Source organism: Moschus berezovskii, chromosome 11 (assembly GCF_049115385.1).
Source record: "Moschus berezovskii isolate FMDL1 chromosome 11, NW_MosBer_1.0, whole genome shotgun sequence".
Classification (NCBI taxonomy): domain Eukaryota; kingdom Metazoa; phylum Chordata; class Mammalia; order Artiodactyla; family Moschidae; genus Moschus; species Moschus berezovskii.
The window spans coordinates 11,479,535-11,497,687 of NC_142470.1; the positions used below are offsets into that span (position 1 = coordinate 11,479,535).

General features: G+C 55.3%; 1 protein-coding gene across 4 annotated transcripts in view; it reads right to left on the reverse strand.

The window, feature by feature from the left end:
• Positions 1 to 18,153, reverse strand: part of NEK6 (NIMA related kinase 6) — an 88,593-nt gene that overhangs the window by 33,534 nt on the left and 36,906 nt on the right. For all 4 annotated transcript variants that reach the window (XM_055400933.2, XM_055400932.2, XM_055400934.2 and 1 more), the window contains exons 2-4: positions 12,008 to 12,126; positions 2,709 to 2,849; positions 1,247 to 1,309 (exon numbers count right to left, since the gene is read on the reverse strand). In XM_055400933.2, coding sequence (XP_055256908.1) covers positions 1,247 to 1,309; positions 2,709 to 2,849; positions 12,008 to 12,097 — 294 coding nt within the window. In that variant the 5' untranslated portion in view covers positions 12,098 to 12,126. The remainder of the gene's footprint in view (positions 1 to 1,246; positions 1,310 to 2,708; positions 2,850 to 12,007; positions 12,127 to 18,153) is intronic.

Here is an 18,153-nt window from a genome sequence, read left to right on the forward strand (position 1 = left end):
CCAGGCCCTCTTCAGACACTATTTTATTTAAAAAATTTTTTTCATTGATTTATTTTTTGGCCATGCCATGCTGCTTGCAGGATCTCAGTTCCTCAACCAGAGACTGAATCCAGGCCACGGAAATGAAGTCCTGGAATCGTAACCACTGGGCCAGCAGGGTACTCCCCTGATACTATTTTATTTAATTCTATCTGCCCATATCCTGTGAGGCTGGCATTCTCACCACTGAGCTGATGAGCAAACTGAGGCTCAGGGAGGTTAAGTCATATGCTTAAGGTGGCACAGCTTGTAAACGAAGACATCAGTATTTGAATCCAGGATCCTGGGCCCAAAGCCCATCCCTTTTTTTCTCCTGCATCACCTCCTAATTCTCAGGTGGAATCCTGAACCTGCGGAGGAGGGCAGAGCCCCAGAGAGAGCAACCCCTAGACCAGGGAAATAGGTCTAGTCCAGAAAGTTCTGTCATCTCTGACTCTCAGGAGACCGGAGGGGAAGCCAGCAGGAAGAGGGAAAGGATGACCACAGACAACATCCACCACCACCATCCCTCGCCCTGAACAGGCCCTGTCCTTCACACAACCCTGTCCAGCTCTGGTGGAACCAAGGACTTCTGCCCACAGAAGGGCAGACACATCACTACTCCCAGGAGGGACCCATCCCCAGTTGTGCATCCTGCCTCCTCCCTGTTGGAGGCCTGGCTAGAGTCCAACAGGTGGACAACTCAGGGGCTCTGGCTCCCAGAACCCAGGGCCCCGTGCTTGGCTGTTAATTCTGCCCAGTGCCCCAGACTGGCTCGGTTCTGTCTCCTGGCATAGAGCATCTCCTGGAGGGAGCATGAGAATGGGAGAGAAGAAGAGAACACACCAGGCTGAATATTCAGCTGTGTGTGCCGCCACGTGGAAATACAAGAGCACAAGGCTGGGAGCAAAGACGAGATGAGACCGACAGGGAGACACAAACCGCAGTCTGACCCAACGCCCACCTTCGCTCCTTCCCCAACAGCCTGGTCCACGGCTGCCACAGCCAGGATCCGCAAGAGACAAGGACAGCCAGTCTGGGGGCACCGTGAGGACTGGGCAGAGGTGAGGTGGGGTCCCCACTCGGCCACAAGAGGACAAACCAGGTGCTGCCCTCCTCCAAAGTACGTCATTTCTGAATTTAAAGGGTTAAGGGGCTGTGATGGTCATGACAGGGCCCAGCCTGGCCCAAGGAAGCGTGGGGCTCCTGCTCAGCCCAGGGCACTCACCTTCAGGAGGCCGATCTCCTTGACACAGTCCTGCCTGGCCTTGGCGTCCATCATCTCAAATATCTTGGGTGAGAGAAGACAGGGAAAGAGTGGTTAAAACCAGCTGCCAGAGCCCCAGAGGGAGCACAAGGCCCGGGACCCCAGTCTGGGTTCTCACGCCTCCTTGTAGAGGGAACCATGTAAGGACAATGGTTCGGATAACTGGGTGCCCATCACGTGCCAGGCGCTGTGCTGACCAATTCCCACCGAATCATCTCAGCAGCTCCCATGAGGCAGGGGCTACTGCCGCCGACTTACAGAGGAGGAAACTGAGGTTCAGAGAAGTCCTGTGACTTGCCAAGGTCACGCACCAGTAAAGGGTAGGACAGGAAACACACTTGGAGCCTCAGCCTTCATGTCTGTAAATGGGGACAACAGCCTGACCTCACTGGGCAGTCATATGGACCAAATTAGAAGAAGGGGTATAGCATGCACCCCTCCCCGAACCCCCCCCAGGCCCTGTGTTCACTCCATGTGGGTCCTTCCAGCACCTCCTAACTTACAGGAACAAACCAGAGGGCGACACTACAGCCGCCCTACCACAGAACCCATCCCGGCACTAAAAACCAACACAGATAGCCTCAGGCGAGCCCGTCCCTGGCAGACAAAGGGCAGAACGCCGGCCTTCTCTGAACTGAGGAGCCCGTGTCCCCTCCAGCCATCCCAGGCCACGTGTGCAGCTCCCAGATCCACAAGGACAGAATCACGCTGTCCGGCTCCAGGCGGGGCTTCTTCGCCCATCTCCCCACCTTGTGACTGTCTGAACTGCCTTCCCTCTCCTGGGCCTCCTCTGCCCAGCTGGTTGATCTCATTCTTTAAGGTAAATGAGCGAGTCGAGGGGCCATGGAAGCCCTGCTGGAGGACTCAAGGCCATTTCCTGCAGAAAAGAGCCATTCAGAGGGGCCCAAAGGCTCTCACGAACAGCTTCTTCCTTGGGCTTTGCTGTATAGAGTGCATCTGCCTGACCCCACTCCTCTGATTAAGAGGGACTCGGAAGCTGGGCAGGGCACTCCAGCCCACAGCTACCAAAGAGGGTTAGCCAGCTGCAGATCTGCGCCTCAGCTTCCACTTGGTTCCCGCCACCAGCCCTGGTAAGTTATTCACACGCCTGCAGTTTTCCTCCTCCAAAAAATGGGGTGATAATTCCCACCCACAGAGCTGCTATCAAGATTCTGTGCGCTCCAGCATGACACAGTATACAGCAGGCACTCAGCATGTGCTCATCCTTGTTTTTCTTTATGGTTCACAGAGAGCTTTCGCAAAGACAAGGCCACCTGATTCTCCCACAGCCCCGTGAGTGAGGAGAGTACCAGTTTCCCAGGGTTTTTTGCAGGGGAGAGGCAGGACTAGCCCAGGGCCACAATGTTCAGACACCAGCCGGCTCCTGCCATGTGGTTTTGACCCCACGGCACTGTTGGCTCACCTGCACCTTCTTCAGAGCCACTGTCTTCCTGTCCAGCAAGCAGGTGGCCTTGTACACCTCGCTGAACTGCCCTCGGCCGATCTTCTTCTCGATCTGGAAGTCAGCCAGTGAGCAGCGAAAAGACAGGGTGGTTGGGTGCCTCTGGAGGGGAAGGACAGAGGGCATCAGTGACCAGCCAGGCGGAGTGGAGGGCCGAGACCTGGGGCAGGGTTTGGGGGGGGCACCACCCCTGTTGCCCTGGCAACACCCTTTCAGGGTGAAGGAGGGACCCTGATCGTCCCCTCACTATCAGAGCCCCCCTCGCCCCTTGGCGCTCTCCACACCAGTTCCCTTTGATCCCGACGACGCCCCTCTGCAGATCTGGGCTCCTCCACACACTTGTCTCCATCCCTCAGTGTTGGATCACTTGTTCTTTGTTCGTTTCTGTCTCCACTCTCGTGGGCCAGGGCCTCGCCTGCCTTGGTCACTCCTGAACGCTTTCTGTCCCTGCTGGAGCCGGCCAGCAGAGCAGGTGCAATAAACATCTAAGGCAGCAACTAGCAGAGTTATGCTGCCAAGGGGAGGGAGACCCTGCAGGGTCCTGTCGGCTCCAGGGCTCCCCAGACACAGCCCCAACCCTTATCCTTCAAGTCATCCCACGAAGCGGCAACCTCTCCTCCCGGGGTAGTGTTCCCACCGCAGAGATGGGAACATGCAGGTTAAACCTGCAGCCTGACATTCGGAGCCCATTCTTTGGGTAAACTGTCCCCTTTATGGCAACATGAAGAATCTGGGCACCGTGATGACTCTCCAGGGGTCAGCGCTGAAGGCAATGATTAAGCTGCAGGACCTGCCCAGGACGGAGCCAAATAGGTGAGGCACAGTGGCCAGATCCACCCTCTGCCCAAAACACACCTGCAGAGGTGGTCTCGGAAGAGGAGAGGAGGGGAAGCCGCTGCTGGGCCCTGGAAGGGGGCAGGGGGAAGGGCAGAGGAGGCCCCACGACAGGCTGGCAGGGTGGGCCCTCCCTCCTGCTCCACACCCACTCTCAGGTGGGGGATAACCCCCACTGGGGACCCTCCCCACTGGGTGGGGACATGAAGATGGGGTCTCTGTTGCTGCTGGATGACTTGCACACAGTAGGTGTGCAGAAAGGTGTGCAGAATTCCTTCAGGGGAGCAGGGGTGGGGCAAGAAATCCTGAGGCCCTCCTCCCCCCTCCCCCCCGCAGCAGGGCAAGCCACTGTATTTTCGGAAGTGGAAATGCCTCTTCCGGAGTTTGGCCAGAGCCTCTGAGAGGCTGAAGGTCAGGAGTTCCCCTGTGCTGTGTTCTGGAACTCTCCCCACCAGGAATGCCAAGAGCAGACCAGTCATTCCTGGAGGAGCCCTGGGAACCCCCATGTGACTGGCCCTGGAGCCCGTCAGCCTGTGTCACTGGCTGGTGACCTTGGTGGTTACACAAGCCACCCTGAGCCTCGGTTTCCTGTCCATAGGGTAGAGGTAGGGTGGCTACAAGAATGTGGCAAGATTGCTAAGCCGTGCACACAGTAAGTGCTTAGCGGATGCAGCCACGTTATGGACAGGCTTGGGCGGGGCAGGAATGAGGAGGTTGGGGTTGGAGGGTTGGGGCCTGAGCGGCTACTCCCCACCTCTGCACCTGCCATGGCCCAGCTCTGCACCAAGGAAACCCTAACGGGCACCTTCTTGCCAGGACTGAGAGATGGAAGTCAGCTTTGCAGCTCGCAATCGCTGGGCCCACCCTGACTCAAATCTCCAGGCATACTTACCTCCCATGATGGGAGATTTGAGGACATTCTGCCTGGGGACCTGAGCAGGGGGGTAGGGTGGTGGAGGAGGAAGACGGTGCTCTCGCCCACCGCCTGCCAGTCTCTGAGGTGAATTCCTCAGTCTCAGCAATGGGCCTATGTGCATACCCACTGTCCACTGGAGAGGAGGAGCATGCATTTACTGAGCACGTACTATGTGCCAGGCAGCTTCCCGGGACCCTGCGAGCAGACATCACTGCAGCTCCACCTCAGGAAACAGGCTCAGAGGGGAGGCTCCAGACCCTACCGTGAGTAACGCCGGGGGTCTGAACCAGGACAGGATACTCCCTTCACCCTGGACATGTACCACCCAACTCTGCTTTGCCATCAAGACCCTGTGACTAGTCAGGCCTTCCAGCTTTAGCCACCTGAGCCCCATCTGTGCCCCCACCATGGGCCTCCACCTTAGTCCCCTCTGTGCCCCCTGAGCTGGGGCTCTGACCTGCCGAGCAAGTGCTCAGGGCATGTGTGTCAAAGGACACAATGAAATGCACTCAAAACAGCTGGGAGCACAAGGGACCCTGTGACCTGGCCACTGTCACTTCTATGGGCACAGCTGAAATCTCACCCCAGAAGAAGGCATGCTCTTGGCCCCTGGAGGAACCACACGTGGTCAGGACAATAACGCTGTGCTGTCTCGTGTGTGTTAGGCACTGACCGTGCATCTGCTGGTGTCCTAGGTGATCAGACAGGTTTAATGACTGAAGTCCCCTAACAGCTTGTAAAACAAGGCTTATCGATCCCACTTTATGCTTAAGGACACTGAGGCACAGCCAGGCAATGGGAGCTGGGACTTGAACTCCTGGATGACGGAAAGCCAGGCATGCTGCCCGGCAACATGGGGCAGGGTCTCTGCACCCCACCTGTTTCTCTGGGGACAGTGAGGGTCTGGAGGGCATGCTCTCTAAGGGTCCAACTTCTGCCAACGCAAGTGATGAGTGGCCAGAGTCCCTGGCACTTTCCACCCACCTCAAGGACATTCCCCAGAGGCCATGTGGTCCAGCTCCACGGCTGGAAGCTCCCAGAGGATAGGGACCTCCCAGCCAGGCTGGCTGACCGCCCTGCACTTCTGAATATGCGATGACCCAGATTTGCATTTCCTATCACAACCCATCCAACCTAATTAGAGGAAGGCTCCAAGGAGGGGGCAGGTTACCCAGGGGGCAGTGCAGCGGTGAGGGGGCTCAGGGGCCGCTGCCACCCTCACCGGGGTCAGGACAGGGCCCTGTCCCTGAGGGGACCCCTGCTCAGGTGGGGGTCACTACGGGACACAGGGCTTCTGGGGGTGCAGCAGCCTGAGCCAGCAGAGTCCTGACCCCAATTTAACTCAGGGACTCGGAGCAGAAAAGGAAAAGCTGAACTGAGTTCTTGCCCCCAAAGGCCAGGCCTCTCCCTGCTGCCACCCACCTTCTGGGTGGGCCCCCGGAAGGTTCCTGCAGGGGAGAGAGGTAGTCCATGATCGGGGTGTTAGAAACCCAGCCCCAGGACCTCCAGGAGAAGAGCACCTGGAAGCTCTAAGCTGCTGGGCAAAGACAGGGCTGGCCCCGAACCGCCCACACGATGGTGGGGCAGACAGTCACCCCTCCTGACAGCCTTTCTGAAAACAGCTCATCCAACACTTACTGTCCTGTTACGTCGGGGACCCCACTCTGCCACCTAGGGAAAATACACACAACCCCAGGGCCCAGGGTGGCAGAGAGCTGACTGCCACTCTGGCCCAGTCCCCTGAAATGCTAACACTGGGGCCTGGAGGCTTGGGTTCAAGTCCTGGCTCTGCTACTTTCCAGCAAGCCCTCTGGGCCTAAGTTTCCTCATCTGTCCAACTGGGATCTGTTGGACACCAGTCATCTGTCCAACCATCATCTAGTTCTTTGTCCTTGGCAAACAGCCCTGGGTGATTGACGGAAGGACAGTCAAGTCAGAGGCTGCAGGCATCCGCCTCACCTCTTTACTGTAGCCAGAGGATGTTGGGTAAATGACCTCTCTGAGCCTCAGTTTCCTCATCTGTGAAATGGGGCTATGAAGACCTACTTAAGTGAGATGAGGGTTGTCCAACAACCCTCCGGAGGGCTGTTCGGGGTTAAATAAGTTAATGAGTGAACACTTAGAAGAGGGCCCGGTACTTAGGAAATGTTGCATATTTGGTGTTATTATCATGTTTGTTGTTATTATTACTGTTGGTTTGGCATTGCAGAATGCCTGGAGAATGCATACTTCCCAGGGGCTGGGGAGAAACAAAGGCAGGGTGTGCACAGTGCCCAGCCAGGTGGGAGCCTAGCCCAGGGAATAAACACAGGGCATTGTCAGCTGGCGTTATCAATGCCACTTGCGTTCCCATCCCACCGAGGGTCTGTGCTGAGCATATTCCTAGCTCTGGGTTCTCTAGCTATAAAAAGTAAAATGTATTTTAAAACGCATTTTAAAATGGCACCAGAGGCCATTTCTGACTACTCATCCCCCTTCCCTGTGGTGGGAGCCCCTTAGTTCTCCTCCAAAGGTAGAAGAGATGGGGTGGAAGGACAGGGAGGTGGCAGTGGGCCTGATAGGGGTACTCATGATCTCAGAGAGGAGGAACCCCTGGGAACAACTCCTTGGGCAGCAGGAGGAATCTGGTAGGATAACGAGTCAAGGACATGGCCAAGATCCTGAGTCACTTCTAGCCCTGACCCCACTCTCCCAAGAGATGGGAGGACAACACCAGACAAACAGCAGGGGGACCCGGTGTCTTGGACCACCCCAGGAAACCGCCACCCCAGAAAGCTTGGTAAAACCCAGCTCTCTTCCCCAAGTCAGATCAAATTAGGCCACAAACGCCCTTCACCCTGTGTTAATTTGAGTTTAAAATGTTTGAATCACAGTAAGCCTCAGCCATCGACAAATCCTTAAAAAAAAAAAAAAAGGAGCATAAAATTACATGTTAAAAGAATAAAAATGCATCCGCCCAATTAATTTTCTGAAATCTCATTAAAAAATTTAGCCTGACTAAGTCAGACTTCTGACCTGAATTTTAATCATCTTTACACTGGATGGGTCTTTTTTCCCTGATATTTGCAATGCATCATTAATTTTAAGGCAACCGCTTCTACGATTTTAAAAAGCACACTTCATCAGAATGACATTTCCTGTAAACGAACTTCACCTTTAAAGACATCTGACATTGTGTGCCGGGAACTTCTAATGGATTCGGTGTATGTGTATACAGCGATGTGTTTTAAATCTGCCTGGCACAAAAGAAGGGCGCGATTTACAGAGAGTCCACATTGTCAGACTCTTTATGAGGCCAGACCCACTCAGCTCTTCATGATCTGGCTAATTTTGTACCTGAAGCCAGCCTCCCCTCCTGCAGCCGGAGTGGCAAGAAGGGCTCTGGGTGGCCACTGGAAGAGTCACTGCTGGCTTTCCCTTCGATAGCAAGACGGACAACTTACCACGCATCTCGATTTCCTCCCCCGCAGAGAGGAGTTTAAATTTAAATAAGATCTGCTCCTCTGGCTTGGTGGGAGGATGGAATGAGGTAAGTGCCAGGCCTCGCAATGTACGTACAACCACCACCGAGACTGCCTCAACTTGGAAGTCTGTCTACACCCAGCTCTGTGCCATCGGCTCATGGGAACGGTGAGCAAGACGCCCGAACATCTAGACGCCTGATGACAAAACCTAACATCATCTTGGCTGTGGCGGCGCCCCCAGGACGAGCCTCACGAACCAAGCTCCGGGAAGGCTGAGCTTAAACACACGGATGAGAGAATCTGGAACCGGCTCCAAAGGCTGACAAGCAAAGACTTGAAGGGAAACAAAGCATGAAGAGCATCAGCTCCCACGCCAGCAGGCTGGCCACGGCCTCGACCTCCCTCTCCCCTCATCCCCTTAGTTACCGAGGCACTTGGTTTCTCCCCGCTGGAAGTCTCTGGAATCTTCCCTCCTCGTGTCCAGCCCATTTAAGGTCAAAGCATCATGTGACCTCCTATTTTCACCTGACTCGTGACCAGATACCAGCGACCTAAAACCCCAACCCCTTGTCAATTTAAATCCATAACAGGCTTCCCATTTGCTGCAGGTTCAATGCCAAATGACTGTGCTACCTTACCTAAGCACAGGTATTTAAATGCTTATCTAACCCCACTGACCCTGCACCTTCAGCTTTGGTTCTTTCTTCTTCCTGAACATCCCCTCTCCCTGTCATACCCCAAACTCCTGATCATCATCAGCCCACCTGTCATCTCCTTTCTAGAGCTTTCCTTATCAACCCTGATCCCGGGGCAGAACAAGCCACCCCATTCTCCAGGCTCTCTCTGTATCAGCTCATCCCTCCCTGGGAGCCTTACCTCCACACAGTCTTTATCTACTTATGTGTAGGGCTCCCCAGCAGACCCAAGGCAGAAAGGAGACAAGCATTTGCTGAATTTATAACACTTGGCAAACACTTCTTGAATTTTAATGGCCATTAATATTTGATCATTAAATCTTATCTACCATTGTTGCTTTAGGAAGATTTTCATGAAGATTGTGGTGCCATGCAGAACTAGTGACAGCTGTCCCCATCCCCTGAACATACGCACATTCCTCTCTCCAAACGGTGACGAATATAACTGAACTTGGCATGTCCCAAGCAGGTTTGCAAAGACTTTCCAGAATGGAAGACACATTAACTGGGGCTTTCTCAGACAAGAACACCTTTCCCCTTCTTGGAAATTCATATGGTTCTTAGTGGGTCAGCTCAGCCTTGCATTTCTTTCCTGATGAAAATGCTCTGAAGCAAACCGGTAAAAATCATAAACCAAAGGGGCATTTTAAGCTCTGCTTCTCAACTCCATTCACTCATTCATTCAAAACCTCCATAAAAGCAAGCATGTTCAGCTTCTCCAAGTCTATATGAATTTCACATACAATTCTACTCGGTTCAGCAAACTTATTTTCATAGGCTGACAGCACCCAGAGCTAGAAAGCTCCTTCAGATGAACAAACCATTAGCCTTGGACACAAATGGTTAACAAAAGCCAGAGTTTGCATGTTCACTAAATTATTTTTTCTACACTGGGGATATTTCCAGCCCTGGGCTCTTTTATATTCTAAAAACCAAAATGATTTTTATAATATAAGAGTAAGATCAATCATATACCATTTCCTTTATACCCACAATGCTGGATACCATGTTGGGTGTTTAAAACATAACATCTCACTCTCTTTGTGGCCCCATTTTACAGAAGAAGAAACTGAGGCTCAGAGAGGTCATTTACCCAATGTCACCTGGCTAGTGAGGGAATGGAGTGAGGAACCACATCCTGCCTGGTCCAGAGCACAGCATCCTTGCCATCATGCAGTCTGGCTCTTTTCTCTAAGGATGACTTCAGGGAAACAGCAGTGCCTCCTGCCATAAAGGAAAATGCCTGTGCCATCAATTTGAGGTGTTTCTATGTCCTGAAACAGACAAGATTCGAGCCATGATCTCTCCCCAGATGGTGTTTAAATACCAGTGCTCTATGAGATGAGGGGAGACAGAGCGCTTGACTCTTTTCATTCCAGCCCCACCCTGCAGCAGCCCCAGTGTCAATGTGGCTGTGCCCCGGTTCCGCAGACCTGGCCAGATACTGGTGGACCGGGGGCATCTTTCCCGCCAGCCGCTTGCCAACGCTGAGTAATCGTATCTAATTACACTTAACTACGTCATTACCCACTCCAACATGTGCAAAGAGACACCCGGACGGTGCCTCCACCGCAGCCCACCACCTCCTCGCCTTGTTCATGAAATAATTACGGGCCTCTCTGCTCTGCCAAATGAGGCTGTAATTAACCCTAATTGCTCAAAATGCAACTGGCTAATTCTGGGAGATTAATCAAGGGGGACTCAATTGTTAGCGAATGACTTAATATGACAAATTGCTACATTACCCAAGGAGGCCCGCTGCCCCCAGCCATTGGGGAGGTGTCCTGGTGGGCCCTGGACCAGTAGTGTCTATGGGCTTCCCAGCTTTCTGGGACCTGCTTCCCCACATTTCATCGAGAAAATGGGCCCCAACATCCCAGCCAGTGACTGGGATATGCGGTTTATACTTCACACGTTAACTCTGTGTGAATCTACAGAGGTGCACCTTTCCTTGGGCTGATTAGTCTCACACCAGGAAACACAGCTGAATGAGAGCTCAGGTACAGGAGAAGGAATTCAGACTCACCTTGCCTCCTTGGCCAGGCACCTTTGGGCAGTGCAGAACCTGTACAACTGTACATGGCAACCCTGCCCAAGCAGGTCAAACACCAGTCCACCTGAAGTCTTCCAACAGAACTAGGCAGTTCAGAAGCTAAGACAATCCTAACAAGACTCAGGAAGGTGGCTTTCTCTAAATCTCCTCCTGATTTAGGTCTCATAGGCCTGGGACAAAAGCCAACCCTCAACAATTACTTTTCATCACTCTGGGCTGCCCACAGCACCCAACAGCATGTGGCACTGGCCAATCTGTCCAGCCAAGCTCTTTGTCCCCCTTCAGGTCTCTGCAAGCCACTTCCTCCAGGAGGCCTCTCTGGTCCCCTAGTTCAGACCACATGCCTTGTTGGAGTTCCACGGCCCCCAGTTTCTTCTGCTTTCTTTCTTATCTTTCTTTCCCGTGAGGCTGTGTGCTCCCTAAAAGCAGACCTTGCTCTGTTAGCACACGACTGTGTCCTGGGTGGATGCATGCAGCTCATGAACTTGGCAGATGAAGCCCCACCCAGAAGATTCTGTCTAGGAAGGGAGGCAGACTTGGGAGGCAGTGTCCCAGCGCACGCAATCGTGGCCCTGACCCAGTACCTGTGCACAGGTCTGGACGCAGCACAGAGCAGGGAGGGGAACATGAAGGCTCCTCAGGGGCAGCGGCATTTGGACTGAGGCCTGGAGGAGTCGAGGAGGGCACCCCAGGGAAAGGTGCAAAGTGAAAGGTGTTGGGTGTACGGGCAGCACAGAATCCCAGAAGCCACTTTCGGAAAAGCTGTGAAAGGCTGCCTCGCTCTCCGAGGTTCTACACAGAGGGTGGGTGGGGCAGATGGAAGGGAACCAGTGTCCCTGAAACTCTGCTGCCTCCAGACCAAGAGGCTACAGGGAGGGCCAGAGCGCAGCTGAGACCAGAAAGGAGGAGCCCGGCTCAGAGTCAGGAAGCACCTTCTGACCCCAGGTGCGCTCTGCCTGTTCCCCTGTGCCCCTCACTCTGCCCAGGCCTCCAGGACTCCCTCTACATCTGTCCTTCTAACAAGCACTGATCCCTCTGAAATGAAGCCCTTCCATTCACATGGAAACCCCAGGGGCAGGTCCAGTGCCTGGCGTCCCAGCCCAGAGGGCATCTGTGAGTGTGCCTGACAGGTGGAGGGCCGAACAGTCAGGCAGTGACTCTTCCCCCATCATGGGAAGCCTTCAGGGTGTCTGGGGGTTTCCGAGGGGCTTCCTCCCGTGGCCGGGATGAAGCAGCCTCAGGGATCAGTGATCCTCCGAGACTCTCCAATGCACTGCAGATGACGGAGAAGGGCTTACCTGTGGGTCAGGAGGGTGCGCGGGCCCCAGCGTATGGCAGAGGTTGTTCGGGTTCCCTCCGTGGGGCATGTGGCTGGGCTGTCCTGCCATCCTGCATGCCAGCCTCGCGAGGGCACGGGCTGCAACAGAAAATGAGGGCTTTCTTACACACAGGCCTGTGCACCTTCACTCGCCCCCTTTGACAGACGCGCAGGCTGAGGGCCAAGCTGTTGGGTAACTTGCCCATGGTGATGCGGCTCGGAAGTGGCGGCGCTGGGGCTCAACAGCCCCCGTGACACACCTCCCTCCATTACGCTGTCCCGACCAGGCTGCTAGGACTAGCCCTGCTGGATAGAGTTGGAAGCAGGCCCTGTGCCAGGAAAAGCCCAAAGGTGGCCTGCCAGCCAGCAAGAGAGGCACCACATTCAACACCACGTGGGCCAGACTCCACAGCCTATTCTTTCCACATCATTGCCCCCAGGCCTGACCCCCCAGCCTCACCCCACACAATCCCAGGTTGGCAGCCTAGTGGCCAGGAAAGACCGACCCTGAGTCAGACTGCAAGTCTCAGATCAAGAAGGACTGCCCGTCCCCATCCTTGCTGGGCCCTGGCACACCAGACACTGGGAAGGCCGAGGGTCCCACTCACAGTCCTGTACAAACCTCCAGGCAGGGGCAGAGCCCTTGGCACATGGCAGCAGCTCCCTCAACCTCCAGGGCCTGCACTGCCACATCAGAGGCCCCCCCAGAGAGGAGAGGCAAGGATGCCAGCCACCAGTTGCCGTAGTAACCGCAGTAGCTGTCCCTGATGAAGCACCTGTCATGTGCCCAGGCCTGAGCTGAAGGCCATCTCAGCATCACTCCCAGCAGATAGGCATGGCCTGGGCAGGACCCAGGCCCAGGCACACGGAAGAGGCTGTATGGCCCCTTCTCCTCCTCAGGAGGAAAGCCCTCCACTCATGCACCCATTTCTGTAGCACCTAAACCGCGGTGTCCAGGGCCAGGGCTGGGCTCCCAAGGGACACCTGGAAGATGGGGTGCAAAGCGGGCAAGGGACAAGTGCCCCCAGCTAGGGTGCTGCTCCTTCTACCAGGCGTGGCCCTGGTATTCCTGTGGGCACCTCTCCCTTGACCCACCCCAAAAAGAACCCGGAAGGACTGGCCAGGCTACTGGAGCAGGATCGTTACACCCTCTAAAGTGCTGGAGTCCCCGTCCCCAGGAATCAGTGGCCCAGGGCGAGTGTGCAAGCCCCTGGTCAGGACAACTCTGAGCTGTAGACACCCGAGCGGGATGAGCTGGTCTAAGATCACACCCCCTGCTTGTCTGCTCCCCTGCTCCCTCATGATTTCGCCCACATGGCCTCGTCTCAGCATCCCCTTCTGGAGAACCCGAGCCCGGACACCATCTTTCTCTCTGAACGGACTCTGCCTCTCACCACCTATGAGTAACCTGGTCATCCCCGGCCATCCCCACCAGCCGAAGCACAAGCGGACAGGCTTCTCCTGGTCTGGGGGTTGGCAACCTGGCTGCACGGGTCTCCTGAGTGCACACGTGCCCCACGTGATGAGGGTGGTCTGGGCAGCGGGAAGGAACCCACACCGTACCCACCCCCCTCACAACTGGGGTCGGCACGGCCAGAACCCTGCAGACGTGGCCACACGCTGCTCTTCCTTTCTCCCCACAGTAGTGTTTTCTGGCAGTCAACAGGCCAGCCCTCCCCGGCTCTGAGACGTCTATGACACCGGTCAAAGTGTGGCCACCAGGCCCTGAATCCCCCGCTGACCCTGACCCTTGGCCTCCCTAGAATGTGCACACTGGTGTCCAGTGCCCGACCTTCCTGTGTCCCCACAACAGGCTCCTCCCTCGCACCCCTTTCTTAGTAGATGGCAGAAAGCGAGGCCACATGGGGCATGGCACGTTCCACAGGTGGTGCCCACCTCAGCCAAGCAGGAAGCCTCAGGTGCTAAGAACACCTGCCCAGCATGGCCTGGCCCAATGCTCTGGTCCCTGTGAAGCCACCAGTTTTGACCCCACACATGGTATTGTGGGGCTTCCCTGGTGGCTCTGATGGTAAAGATTCAGCCTGCAATGAAGTAGACCTGGGCTTGATCCCTGGGTCGGGAAGATTCCCCTGGAGGAGGAAATGACAACCCACTCCAGTATTCTTGCCTGGAGAATTCCAAGGACAGAGAAGCCTGGCGGGCTAGAGTCCATGGGTCACAAAGAGTTGGACAAGACTGAGCGACAAACATTACCACTTTTCATTTTCAGGGCATTTTATGACCTTCACCCTAAGGTGTATGGATAAAGAGGTGGGTCTCTCGAGATTGCTCTCTGCTCCTCTCTCGAACGGGAGCCCCTCAGAGGGCATTACGGGCTGTGCCTGCACTTCTGAAGTCTCTCCCACCCTGTCTGCCCCCACCGCCTCTGGCCCAGCCCAGGCCTCCCTCCGCCTGGACCTCTGTGTCTCCTCCTCCACAAGGGCCTCCGACGAGGATTCCTGAAGTGCAGATGGGCCCCCAGCCTCTCAGCACCTCCCAACCATCTGTGCCTGGGCTTCTGCACTGGAGTGCACACCCCCCCACCCCCTCGCCCCGGGTGACACAGTGAGGACCTGGGTACGAAAAGCCCCGGGATAAACAGATAAACATGAGCAGCTTCCCCAGGCAGTGCTGTTACTCAGGAGGGAAATGTGTGCGACAATAAGCCGGATACAGAGGGAACAAAATGTAAAATGCGCATGAATTTTAAGATAAAACCGGAGACTCCTGCGGGCTCTGCAGCTGCTTCAGGCTGCACCCCTAGACCCCTCGGGGTGACATGTTCACCGTCCTCCGCCCTTAGGGAGACCTCCGGGGGGAGGCTGGAGGAGAACTGTCTTCAGCAAGAAGGTTCTGTCTTTATCTCAGAAGGCACCAGGCACGGCCCACAGGCCAGGTCTGCGGGTGACTTGCTCACCTGCCTACCTGCTCAGAGACCACATGGGTTAGAAACCACAATGCAGCCATCTCTAGTTCCCGCGTCCCGCCTCACCCAGCCTCCTGGGGCCAGCGAGCCTGGGTTTATAGCTTGGCTGTGTCACTCCCCAGTTGGGACCTTGGGCAAGTCACACTGGGCAGAGACCTAGGAGGTATCTGTCAGTGTCATTCCCCGCGTCCCCATGTAGCGATCATCTAACATTTGTACCCAGAGGAGGTCTGTGGGCTCTCAGGAGTTCACCCCGTTTCTCACACAGGCCCCAAACGTAAGGAGCCCTGGTCTCATCAGAAATGACAGTAGTAGGATTTCCCTGGTGGTCCAGTGGTTAAGAATCCGCCTGCCAATGCAGGGGGCACGTGTTCGATCCCTGGTCCTAGAAGATTCCACATGCTGCGGGGCAACTAAGCCCATGTGCCACATCTACTGAGCCTGAGCCTGTGCCCCTGCTCCCACAACGAGAAGCCACTGGAATGAGAAGCGTGCTCACCACAGCTAGAGAGAAGCCCCCACTTGTCGCAGCTAGAGAAAGCCCATGTGCAGCAATGAAGACCCAGTGCAGGTAAAAATATAAACAAATAAAAAAATTAAAAATAAAGCTGAGCACTGAAGAACTGATGCTTTTGAACTGTGGTATTGGAGAAGACTCTTGATAGCCCCTTGGACAGCAAGGAGATCCAACCAGTCCATCCTAAAGGAAATCAGTCTTGAATATTCATTGGAAGGACAGATGCTGAGGCTGAAACTCCAATACTTCGACCACCTGATGCAAAGAACCGACTCACTGGAAAAGACCCCGATGCTGGGAAAGATTGAAGGTAGGAGGAAAAGGGGGCGACAGAGGATGAGGTGGTTGGATGGCATCACCGACGCGATGGACATGAGTTTGAGTAAACCCTGGGAGTTGGTGATGGACAGGGAAGCCTGGTGTGCTGTAGCCCATGGGGTCACAAAGAGTTGGACACGACTGAGCAACTGAACTGAACTGAGTGTCCTTATCACACTAGGCCCCACATACCCTTCACCTCTGTTAGCCCATCGCCTCTTAACACCACCTCCATGAGACAGATTCTGTTACTGTTCCACTTAACAGACAAGGAAACCGAGGCCCAGGGAGGTTAAGAGATTTGCCCAGATCACAGGTAGTGGAGCCAGGGCGCAGACCTGGACAGCATCTTTGCCCCAAACCCCTGGTTCTGCACCCCCAAGCCTCTTACCAGCAGAACATCATCTTCCTTTCCAGCAGTCCCCACAGAACAATTCCCGCCCCCCAATTCCCGAACAGGGCGGTGCTGAGTGGGCAGGGGTGATCCCAGGGGCAGTGGGCCATGGGGGGGCCATTCCCCCACAGGGACCTCAGAACTCCCTCTCTTTGGGATGGCACCGGGCGGATGCAGTACTGCCATCCGCACGCCTGGTCTGCCAACCCCCTGGGGTAACTTCCTGTTCCTAAGAGCGGTTCTGCCCAGAACCTAATTGAACTGGCTGCAGCTCATGCCCCTGTGAGGAGGAAGGGCCTTTGTTCCAGGAAAGGAGTCTGCAAGTCACAGCACCCCCAAGCGCCGCAGAGACCCACACAGAGAGGACAGAGGCAGAGGGGGAGGGATGGGGAGGAAGGAAGGAAGTGAAGGTTCTCTCCGTGGCATCCAGTGGCCAGATCTTTTCCACTCAGCCTGGGCTGTTGAAAGACCCATTTTACAGGCGGAGACTCAGGCTCAGAGAGGGAACACAAAATGCCATGTTGGGAATAAGCTACAGAGGGACGCTCTGAATCCCACTCTGCCTCCAAAGCGCCACCCAGGCTCAAGACAGCCTCTGCCTCTTAGGGTTTTCCAGGGTGCTGGATTTCAGCAGATTTGCATTCTGTTTGTCTATACCTCAGGGCTTCCCTGGTGGCTCAGACGGTAAAGAATCCGCCTGCGATGGAGGAGAGCGGAGTTCAATCCCTGGGTCAGGAAGATCCCCTGGAGAAGGGAATGGAGGCCCACTCCAGTGTTCTTGCCTGGAGCATTCCATGGACAGAGACGCCTGGCTGGCTGTAGTCTATGGGGTCGCAGAGTCGCACATGACTGAGCGACTAACACTTTCACTTTCATACCCCTGGAAATTCCTGCCAGAAACCCCTTGTTGGGGGGTTCAGCTGCAGAAAGATCAAGGCAAAGGGACATGGAGGGATGAGACGCGAAGAGCAGGATAAGGACTCTGCACAGGGCACCTCCAGGAGCTGCCTGTCTCATGGCTCCTGCCAAGTCGTAGAACAATGGGGCCCAGGCTGCCAAGCCCAAGTCAGGGGCCAAAAATCTGTGGAATGTGAGACCCGGAGCCGCAGGCCACACTGAGCGCCACCTCACAGAGGGCCTTTCTTCTGCAGGGAGTGAGAGCCCTGCATTTCCAGGGCTCCCCAGCCTGGGTTCACACATGTCCCTGTCCTGGGCACTGGATGGGGACGAGCTTGGTGGGGAAGGCCCAGGGCCTGTTTGGGAGCCCGACCTGCCTTGGGTTCAAATCCTGGCTTGGCTGCCTTTAATCCTTCATTTGGAAAATGGGGCTAAGATCTACCTTTGAGGGTCACTGAGAATTAACTGCGCTAACAGATGTAAACTCCTCACAACAGAGGAGGGTCCGCTGAGGCTTTAGCTGCTACAGCGTCGTTTCCACTAACCACCCCTGGACAGTGGAGGAGGGCCTGACTCCACGCGAAGACATGGAACTGGGGCTCAGAGAGGGGCAGGGACTTGCCCAGGGTCACACAGCCAGTAAAAGAGCTGGGCTACTGGACCCCACTGCATGGCTTCTTTGGGGTGACTCTAGAGCAAACACCCTCCTCAGCATTAACAAGACCTGGAGCTGCTTTTGCAAAGCCCCTGACAAGCTCCTCTGGCCCTGGCCTTTGGCAGGGCTCTTACTAATGTGGGGCGTGACCCTAAGGAGGTGGGTGCGTGGGTTTAGTCTGGGCACTTCCTGGAAGGGACTGACTCCCAGGCCGGGCTCCGAGGCTCCCCAAGAGGCCTTTCTGACCACCATTGTCGCCTGGTGCTTGTCTCCCAATTTCTAAAACTTCCTCGAGGGCAAAGTCACATCCCTCCATTGCCTCCTGCCAAATACCACACTTCGTGGAGGATGGCAGCTCACTGAGGCCTTATCCTCCCAGGAAAAATGACCCAGGACACCAGCAAGGCTCAGGCCAAAGA